Source organism: Nanorana parkeri, unplaced genomic scaffold (genome assembly GCF_000935625.1).
Source record: "Nanorana parkeri isolate BGI_ZX_2015 unplaced genomic scaffold, ASM93562v1 scaffold570, whole genome shotgun sequence".
Classification (NCBI taxonomy): Eukaryota; Metazoa; Chordata; class Amphibia; order Anura; family Dicroglossidae; genus Nanorana; species Nanorana parkeri.
Genome location: NW_017306838.1, coordinates 635,603 through 646,794, shown reverse-complemented (window position 1 = coordinate 646,794; position 11,192 = coordinate 635,603). Strand labels below are relative to the sequence as shown.

General features: G+C 43.6%; 1 protein-coding gene across 1 annotated transcript; it reads right to left on the bottom strand.

Moving 5' to 3' along the window:
- Nucleotides 1-6,156: 6,156 nt before the first annotated feature.
- On the bottom strand, nt 6,157-7,192 carry SNN (stannin). The gene has a single exon (XM_018562292.1). The coding sequence runs from the start codon at nt 7,141-7,143 to the stop codon at nt 6,880-6,882; it is 264 nt and encodes an 87-aa protein (XP_018417794.1). The 5' UTR covers nt 7,144-7,192; the 3' UTR covers nt 6,157-6,879.
- Between the last annotated feature and the right edge of the window lie 4,000 nt (nt 7,193-11,192).

Below are 11,192 nucleotides of genomic sequence, written 5' to 3'. Positions count from 1 at the left end.
GGGGGGGGTCCCCTATATTTCAGGTGCGATTAGAGATTCCTGTGTCACAAACTTGCGTTTTCTTGCAGCAGGAATTCCTAATCTGGCGTTTACATGCAGCAACTGTCATCCATTCAAGTTAATGATCGGATGACAGCTGCTGCATGTACACGCCTGCATACCGCATGTAATCGTATGCGATATGATTACATGCAGTTACAAAAACAATCACTCTCCCTGGATAAACAATCGTGTAAGCAGGTATAGTGACAGATTCCTAACGGCATGTAATCCTTTCACATATGATTACATGCGGTGTGCGTTTACATGCAGCAGCTGTTACCCAATCATTAATTTGAATCGGTGACAGTTGCTGCTTGTAACATGTGCATACGTTAAAACTGGTACTGTGTATCGTAGCGCCCCCCACGGGACAAACACATTTGTCCGGTGGCCCCCGACTAAATTGAGTTTGATGTAGATCGATGGAGGAGCCCTCCGCACACCTCGCAGCAGTCCCGGCCAATAAGTAAAAAGGTGCTCGTAGTGATCACTGTGACGTCTTTGTCCAATAAAAAGGACATATTCATCTTTACCATTGAGTGCTGGTGATTTGCTTTTTTGTTAAATTGAGTTTGAGACCCCTGCTCTAAAGACTATCAATGAGCAGTCTGCTTTTAGATCATTGTTTTTCACCCAAAACATTTGTTCTTTTGCTCTCCAATATAATGAGTCCTTCTACTTCTTCAGGGTTTCCATTTGTTTGTTACTATCTGCAAATACATATCTAGAATTAAAGGCTCATTTTCTCAATAATGAATCCAGATCAAACACATATACATTGCCCAGCAAAGTATTTCTTTACATTTTTGCCCAAGTGCTTAGTCATCATGTTTTCAACTCGCTCAGCTTCCCCGAACTCCCTGTCCAGTACAAGATCACAAGGGACAGAGCAGTCTCCAATAGCCATCCATCATCTAGCTTGGAGGAGGGGAGTGGGTTGCCCTGCTCTGTGTTTTTGGAGACACAAGGGTGGCTCCAAAGAACCCTGCAAGGGAGTGGAACCACCCTAATAAAGGATATCAGGACCAGGGCTCAGAGAACCAGCTGATTCTGCAGAAAAGTAAAAACTTTCAAACATCAAGAAGCGCCATTCATTTTAAGCACTTTAACCTGCATTTTAAATAGCTTAAAGGAGAACTATGAGGTGAGTGCTTTTCCCTCACCTCATAGTTCTAGCCGACCTGTGACAATGAGACTGTCACAGGTCGGCTCAGTAGATCGGGAGGTGAGCGAACATATACCGGCGTTCGCTCACCTCTCGATCCTGTCACTGCTCTCTGCCGTGACAGTATTCCCCGCTCCAATCCGACAGCGCTGACTGGCGGAACGGACGGGGGAGGGGGCGGGTACAGCTGGCTCTGCCTCTAGATAGGCAGAGCCAGCTGTCAGTCACGCAGCTGGGCAGATCCCGGCACAATTGTCAGGATCAGCTTCAGCGTCTCAGTATACCGCGGGCAGCGGTGTGCAGGCGTTTACATGCAGCAGCTGTCACCCAATCATTAATTTGCAGCAGTTCACGGTATACTGCGGCGTCTCAGTATACAGCTCGCGGTATACTGAGCCTAGGGCGACTGGAGGACGCTAGTTTGTGTCCTCCCGTTACCCCAAGGAGAACTATGGGGAAAAGCCCTAACCCCATAGTTCTCCTTTAAAAATATTTTTGACTTGAATATCACTTTAGGCTGGCCACAGACTGGCTCTTTGTCTCGTTTAGCCCCGTGGGCTGAATAATAAAAAGCACTAGATTACCCCAACAGCACAAAACTGCGTGGGTGAGGAAATATCACTGCCTTGCTGATGCCTGAGCAACTCCAATAAAACAGGAAAGCAGTTTGTTGGCATCCTGTTGCTGGAGAGGACTGCCCATGTGACATGACCCTTTGAGCTCTTCAAATGTTGGTAATATTGGTTATGGTCATTTTTTTAGTAAATTGGGCTATTTATAATTACATTCAGTAAGCCTGCCACACTTGGACTACACAAGTATATTTACTCACTGGTGGTCCAGCATCCCATAAAGTGTCACCTTTACTGGTATTTGGCTTACTAGTGCAAGAGTAGGCACAGCTCTGTACACTAAAGCAATGTGGCAAGTCACACTGTAATATGGACTGCAGGAAAACAACCACCAATTCCCAACAGTCATTTTTGGATAAAATGTGAGGATAATCAAACACGCAAAGTTTGTGTCAAGGGATCTTAAAAATTAACTATGTCCATAAATCTTGCAGCACTCCTTACCGGATATATCCCCAGAGAAATATAATGGGTGCTTGTAATGACTGCGGATGGCACCACTCACAGTGAAGCTTCAATAAGAATGTCACCAGCACAAGAGCTTCAAAATCAGTGCAAATCCATTTTATTGATAGAGGTCTCTAAGATGTCAAGCGCTTTTGGGGCCACACAGGGTCCCCTTCATCAGGCTCAGAGATAACTTAAAATTTAACTAACCCTACTGTGCGCTAGGGAGGGACTAGTCATCCTTTGCTTGTGTCCTCTGTACTCCTTTGGTAAATCATCCGATTAGAGTGTAAACTTCACTTTGGCAAATGTGTTTTCCGGAATGTTTTTTTTCATCTGTGTTTTTGTTATTTTACTCCCAACTGTTTAAAAATATTCAAATTTGCTCATTCATCTCTCATATGTGCGTAATGACAATAGTAGGTACATAGTTATAACAAATGTTGTAACTCTGTGCAACACTTTGGGGCAAATCAATGTCAGTGAATGTGACTTCATCAAACGTCTACTGGTAGTGAATCAATCACTCATTTAAAACACATGCACCAAAAAGATATAAGATTCCCTGCTTTATAAATATGCTCCTTAATAAATACACCCCCCCCCCCCCCCCTTTTGCTAAAAGTTGGTAATTATTAAAGGAAACCAGGCACGACAGAAACATAAGGGAGGCCATTGCTGACATCCTTCTGAAAACAATAGTTGTTCTCTCTGCTCTCTCAATATTCACAGACCTGGATCAAGGGTGAACCAAGTCTTGATTTCCATAGTAGCTTGGGGTCAATGACGGAGAAAGTACTGAAAACTGAGGACACCAAGGAATTATTTCATGTCAAATTGTAGCCTTTGCCTTTTTCTTGTGATATTTCCGGTATCTACACACAATATATAAAGTATGGGCACATCTTTAGGCCCCTTTCCCATAGGCAGCGTCCATTCCGATGAGAAAGGAATCTGTGAACAGATCCGATAAGCTGGAGCAGAACAGAAGGGATGTCACTTTTCTAACATCCATGTTTTTTTCCTCCATCTTGTGATGGAAGCTAAACCGACCCATGTGCATTCATTTACATCCTGTTACCTCTGATCTGTCATATTTAGGTCGGAAAAAAACAGAAAAGGATGCAAACCTTTTCCTTTTTTTACCTAAATGAACTAGGAGGTAATCAGATGTAATTGACTAACACTGAGCTACCAATCAGATCAGATGTTTCTAACTGCAAATACATATTCAGATCCAACTTACATTTTTTTTCTTAACTCTTGCAGTACTGAAATGGCCATTTTTGTCTAGGTGCTAAAAAAAAAAAGTAAAGGTGCCCATACACTTTACAACCCTCGCAAGACTTTTGTCTTGCGAGGGTTGTAAAGTACTTAAAAACAGGCAGGCAGATCGTACCTGCGATCATCGCAAGCCCACCCCCCTGAGGGGCGGGCTTCCAATGACTGCAAAGCTGAACGGGCAGTGTGTGCATGCGCACACCGGCCCGTTCGGCAGTGATCTCTCGATCATGTTAACAACCAGCCGAAAATCGTACGATTCTCGGCTGCTTTTCCAACATGCTCGATATACAAAAGTCGTGCGACCGTACATTAGAAACGGTCGCACGCCTTCCATACACTGCGCGATTCTCGTACGAGAATCGTGCAGTGTATGGGCACCTTTATACTCATCTGAACCACAGAGTTGGTTGGCTGCTACTCCGTTCCCTGAAGCCTGTCTGCTCCTCCACAGCAGGGATGGTATGTCCCTCAGGATCTTCCCATCCTACACACTGTGTATAGAATGTGATGACTCACAGGGCCTTAGACCGCTGCATCGGAGGGGGAGAGGTGCTCCAGGGACCGATCTAAGAGCAAGCCGGCTCTGAAGGTTGGGTGAGTATAACTTTGGGCTGAATGATTAAAAAAATGTCTACTTTTCACCATCCAGACAAAATAGCATGGATAGGAGAATCCTCCCGTGTACACAGACTCGGAGGCAATCACACAGAAATGACTGACGTTGAGCTTCTGAACAGATCTGCCTGAAAATCTGACAGGCAGATCTGATTGGAACGGCTTTGTTAAAGGGGCCTTAAGCGATACTGACAAATGCTATGGTGTTACCTATAATATTTGTAACATGAAGTCCATTCAGAAAGATGACCATTCGCAGCCAGAACTAAACTATGGAGGATACCTGGAACCTGATCATATTCCACTGAGCTACTTAATCACTATTTATATCCAGGCCCATGAAATCTACTAAGAAACACAGCCATAATAAATCAATCAATTCAGTGCTTCTGCAGAAAATCCTATTTCTTTGAAAAATATTCTCATATTCAGTTCTTATTATGCATGATTTTTATAAAGCAGGAACTGTAGGACTGACAAGGGCCTGTTTAACAAGTGCATTATTAAGCACTCACCAAGATGTAATATGCCAGGATACCTGAGCTATATGTATGTGTATACCTTTACTGCATCCCTTCAAACAGTCAAAATATTAAACCTAATTAAACAGGAAGAGAGTCAAAGGAAACTTCCCTTTATCACAGATGTCAAATATTCCATCCAAATACGCAGCTGCGTTGTTATTTACAGTAGGGAGGCTTCAAAGACGCTTATATTGTACATAGAAAAGATCTTTTAAATTAGCCATTTCTAGACTAGTAACTTCACTAAAAAAAAATATTTGGGTGACTGCGGGGTAGGAATATATCAGCCTGTACAGCACCAGGGTGAAGATCCTGCACTGGCTCTTGCTCCTGTCTGTGAGAATTTGGTGCGGTCTTCAATGGGGATCCCTCAGACCACACAACAAACAGCAGCATATGTAGTCACTGAATCACCCCGCTGGAGGAACTAATGCTTAAACATATCCAGCAAGAAAGAAAGTGTTCCTATGAAAGCATTATCATTCACAATGAGTCACAATTCCACAATGACATTTGATACATTTCACAGCAAAGAAGACCCCAGGCAGGTATACTTGGTGTCAGTATAGGTGCTCTACATGGGTGAAAGCGCTAACTTCAGGCTTCATTTACCTAGAAAAGCAATTTAGGTGCACAATATAGGAAGGGTCACTAAGCTAAGCACATGTAGGCAACCTTTGACCAGTCAGTCCATCACTTGCCTAAACCAGCCTTTCTCAACCAGGGTGCCGCAAAATTTTTGCAGTGTCATGCGTTTCCACTATGGTGCAAGTTGGCTGACCACCAGCACCATGGAAACTAATGACACTAACCCAGGGAGGGTGGGATCCACTGAGAAGAGGATTAAAGCTCACCTTCGTCCAGGGCTCATCTGACATCTTAATGTGATGGCAGGGGGCTCCTGATGTGAAAAAAGGAGTGCCCATAGTGAGTAGCTGGTCTCCCACATGCAAGTTATCCACAACATAGAAGAGAAAGGAGACTACAGGCCATGTTGCAGGAAACAGGACTCATCTTAGGTCAAGGTAACCTAATTTCTTTTAGGTGTTACAAGGAAAAGACCAAAAGTATAATTTGTAATGAAAGTGTCTTTATACTTGAAAGAACCCAGAACAGTGCACCTTCCTTATTGATACAACAGCATTCATATTGTTCACTGATCAAATTTCAAATCATGAAAATGCACTCCACAGTTCTCAGTAACATTACCGGGTCATGGTTCAAGCACATGGAAAAATGTAATCTCAGACCGCAAGATGGCCACACGTACAGTGTTTCGGCAGTAGACGCATTTAAAACAAATGTAGTTAATATATATTTGTAGCCTATCCCAGTGGTCATCTGGCATAAAAAAAGCCAAAATCAATCCAACAATAGACTAGTACGTTGTTAAAAAACAGTGATGGTTATGGTTGGGGTGGAAAGACTAATGCAGAGCATTGTCCAGCCTCACCCTATCAATCTTAAGTAGTAGGAAAAATATTCCATACTACCACATTACATATACACACACAGGAGAACTTGGTAAGACAATGAAAAAGACATACAAATGTACACGTTGTAGTGAAAAATCTAAAAAGTTTCATTTCCGCATTAGAAAATATATCTGCATAACTGCTCTTCTGCCACCTCCTTGCTGAGAGCCTCCTGGTACACTTTAAGTTATAAGGCAAGTTACCGATCACCAACTCTGCAGGGCGAGTCACCAGAGCTGGCAGTGTCACCGCAGTTATAAAGCTTAAAGCTAATTCAACAAACCCATGCATCACGCTGCTCTTCTTTCCAATTCTAAAGGAAAAGGGAAATGATAATGTAGTAGGTACGTAGTGTTAAAGCACTGCTACTGGAAAGAGATCTTGATGAAGATCCAATCCCTAAAACAATCTGCTCCAGGAAATTAAAGACACATTAAAAAGGATGCATAAAAATCCAATTACACTGATCACGGGACGGGGAGTTCACATTCCAGGGAAGACGTCCACTGAAGCAGGATGAAGCACATTCAAGTAACACATGATATGAAAACAGAGGGCTGAAAGAGAGTACTGCATGCATGCAATGTGGTCAGCTGTAGACTGTCTGCCTAGGAGGGAATTCACCTTCCGACCAGGACAGGGGTTTATTTTCACAGTAATAGTTCTGCTTTCTTGGGTCATCATAGGTAGAGGACTCAGCTATGCGACTCAGTGCCATTAGGCGTTAGCTTTGTTTTCTTCTCCACACAAGTTCCTTTGGCGGAATACTGAACCAAGAGAAATGGCTCTTTGGTCTCTCCTTCCCCGACAATACTCTCCTCATCCTCTGATTGGCTGAACTTCTGCAGGTGAAGGTAACACCAGCAACCCAGAATTAAGGCACCAAGGGCTGCAATGGCAATAAGGATGACGATTACTGTGACCACCCCTGTGGTGGGGTCATGGTCCATAATTGACATGGCTGACACAGGTGTTCAATAGCTCAGATAGTTTGGATTCAGTCTTAGCTCAGGTCCCGAGACGTTGGAAACTGCACAGGAAGAAAAGAAAAACATTACTGAAAAATAAAATACAAATATGCTTCAGGCTTCAAGTCACAATTATTTCTTCCTGTTTCTTTGTACATTTAGTCCTCATATATACCTTAGAACCATTTCAGAGACCCACATCTGCATTCCTTTCCTGTGGCAACATTTTATTCTGCTCTCTCCAGCTATATGCCGGGCAAAGCTTTTATAAAAGTCTGCCCCTTAATGTACAATACATCATCATTTTTTTTCTACTGCCTTATACATAATATGCTACATACAATGTGATTGGATGATGGAGGAGCAGCAACACTGATGTTTTCTTGTGGTAGTTACCAGATAAAATCGGTTATCTTTTTCTTTTTGTAAGCAATTTGTCAATATAACAACAAAAAAGCCAACTTGACTGAGAAATGATATTTACTAAAATGATATTCAGTATGTGAAGTTTGACTCGTATTGCGAAATGGAGAACTATGGGGTCAGGGCTTTTCCCCATAGTTCTCCTAAGGGTAACGGGAGGACACAAACTAGCGTCCTCCCGTCACCCAAAGCTCAGTATACCGCAAGCTACAGCTCGCGGTATACTGAGACGCCGCAGCCGGGACGGATCCCGACAATACTGTCTGGATCCACCCAGCTACGTGCTTGACAGATGGCTCTGCCTATCTAGAGACAGAGCCAGCTGTAACCGCCCCCTCCCCCGTCTGTTCCACCAGTCAGCGCTGGAGGATTGGACAGGGGTGGGGGGGAATCCCTGCAGGGAGCCGTGAGTGACAGTCATGGCTCTCTGCACGGATAGATCGAGAACTGAGTGAATGCCGGTATGTGTTCGCTCACTTCCCGATCTATTGAGCCGACCTGTGACAGTCTCATTGTCACAGGTTGGCTAGAACTATGAGGTGAGTGATGTTCACTCGCCTCATAGTTCTCCGTTAATAAATGTTCTTGCTGTCATGATTTGCATTGTTTTGTATTTTATGTAAGAACAGTGGCCAAGCGTTTACAGTCTTGCCTTGCAGTTCCAGGCTCCCGAGGTCAGCGTCCCCTAATGACAGTCCCTGTTTGGGGTAAATAGATTTTCCTTGCGTTTAGATTGGTTTACTTCCATGAACGTACTGCTAGGGCCTGTAATCTATATTGGGGTGGAAGTGGAGGGGTTAACAAGCATTTGGAAAGTAAGAAAATTCGTCCTTTCATTTTGCAGAAATCTGTGTCCGTTCTTGCCGGACGTGTTGCAGAAAGTCTGGCCTTCAGGGCTGTGTATTTTCCTCCTTGGCTGTGAACGGAAGTGCTTTGCCTGGTGATCAGTTGTCTCCTCGCCTGTGAATACTCTGACCCCTGACCCCCGCTTACTTCTGCCATACAGAGGCTTCATTTGCTTATTAAAAGAAAGGCAGAACAGAGAAAAATGCTCTGCTCGAGGATGACTCCATTAACCATCTGTGGTTGAAATGAAAAGCTAAAGCCCCCAGGGGAATCTTCTCATGTTCATGGTCACCTCGCCCGTAGGTTATGTTTTCGCTGCTTCGTTTGCAATCGTACATTTTGGGTAAATTAAGTTACATATCCAGATTTTCAGTTAAATTCATAGCACCAAAAGTTTCATGTTTTATCCTTCTCATCTGCCAAAAAGATGTGTAATACTGTTCAGCCAATATTCTGATTCAGCTATGCCAGTCAGATGGCTCCGCCAGGATCCCACGCCGCTTTACTGCAGTTAAAGTTATATAAACGTAGGATTCAATTCTCAATCTTTTTCCAATAATGAATCCAGATCAGACAAATATACATTGCCCAGCAAAGTATTCCTTTACTTTTATGCCCAAACAATTACAGTCAGCAGGTTTCTGACCAGCTGGCTCCAACTTTCTCAGCTCAACTTCCCTGAACTTTCTGTCCAGTACAAGATCACAAAGGACAGCACAGTTTCCAGCAGCTGTCCATCTACTAGCTTAAAAATGGGAGAAGGGGGGAGTTGATTGTCTTGCTGTGCCTGTGTTTGTGGTGAAACATACAGCTAGCTAGCACACACACACAAGGGTGGCTCCATAGGACCCTGCAAGAAAGCAACCCTTGTGTGTTATAGCAAGCTGTGTCTCCACAAATACACAGCAAGGCAAGCCACTCCTCTGCTCCTCCCTCCCTTCTCCAAGCTAGTACAGTGACGACTGCTGGAGTCTGCTCTGTCTCTTGTGATCTTCTACTAGACAGGAAGTTCAGGGAAGTTGAGCTGTGAGAGTTGGAGCCAACTGGTCAGAAACATGATGACTAAGTGCTTGGGCAAAACTTTTTTTAAATACTTTGCAGGCCAATGTACAGTATTTGGTCTGCATTCATAATTGGGGAAAAAAACTAGTTTAATACTACTTCAAAGCAATACAGTTGGTCAAGAACAGACTCAGCCTGTGATTTAATCGTGAAAGAGCAGCAACACAATGATGAGGTCATCTCTGCACTCTCTACTCTCATCAGCCAGTTACCTTTGTCCTGTGCAGAATTGTAAACACGGACTTCCAAAGATCCTCTCCCAATCTTACTATCCACAGAACTACAGGAGGTTACCATAAAAGGAAAATGTACTATTTAACCACTCGAGTCCCCGGGCCTTTTTCTCGCTAAATCCACTTGTTTTTTGTTTTGTTTCAGCTATGTTTCCGTTCAACACATTAGATTTGTTTTGTAGTCTATCCTAAGGAAGGTTTAATGAGTCTCCTGTCATTCTTACCAATGCAACGTAATTTGTGCAACTCCACATATTTACCCAAAAATATAATCAAATCAATGTCTGCCGAGAAACTGTAACCAAAACAATACTGAAGGAGAAATCTTCCAATTGAGGCACATGTTCTGGTAACAACTGTCTTAAGGCCCCATTTACACCAGGGCGGTTCGGTCGTGTGGATTTACCCGCGCTGAACCGCCAACAATCCCATACATTCCTATTAGGACAGTTCATGTGATTGCGCGCCTCAGAGCGATCTGAACCGCCTGCCACTGGAAATGCCCCATGAGCTATTGTTTTGCGCGCCGATCACCATGGATTCCATATAGATTCTAATAGAAACGAGCTGATGTGCGCGTTTTGGGGCGTTTTTAATTGTGTTTCATCGCTGCAACGCAAATAAAAACGCCCTTTTAAAATTATGCGCTGAAATGCATCCGCCCTAATGCTGGTGTGAATGGGGCCTAAGAGGTCACTTTTGAAAGTTTTCTTCTTACTTCTCGTCTCTAGGACAGGAATGTTCTTATCAACAGACTCAGTTGACCTGTAGGGTAGAACATCCCATTAGATCAAGTATACCATCATAGAAAACAAAGACTACTACGACTGGACTATTACAGCACCCATATCACAACAATTTGTATTCTATCCAAGTAATTTTTTGTTATTTAGATATGTTAAAAACACATCAAGATGTACAAATATTGTTTTGACTCCATTCTCCCTCACTCTAGGACAGGAAATGAATGGAAATCTTCCCAATGGGACACAGACAGAAAAATTGGCAGGGGTTTTAACTATCCGATACGTATCCCAAAAAAAGTTTTAGTTTTAAATATAGTTTAAAGGAGAACTATGAGGTAAGTGTTTTTCCCCACAGTTGTCCTAAGGGTCACGGGAGGACATATAATAGAGTCATCCCATGACAGCTAGCAGTATACAGAGACCGCTGCAGCTGGGACGGATCCCGACATTACTGTCAAGATCCACCCAGCTGCGTGAGTGACAGCTGGCTCTGCCTATCAAGGGGAAGAGCCAGCTGTACCCTCCCCCATCCGTTCCTCCAGTCAGCGCTGGAGGATTGGAGCGGGGGGGGGAGTTGGTTGCTGCGGAATCCCTGTGGGGAGCTGACTGACAGTCACTACTCTCTGCAGGGAGATGATCGAGAAGTGAGCGAGCAACAATATGTGTTCGCTCACTTCCTGATCTATTGAGCCGATGTGTGACGTGCGATAGTTCTCCTTTAAACAATTTT

Excerpts from the sequence above, each read along its gene's own strand:
- SNN (XM_018562292.1), bottom strand. The coding sequence starts at position 7,143 with ATGTCAATTATGGACCATGACCCCACCACAGGGGTGGTCACAGTAATC.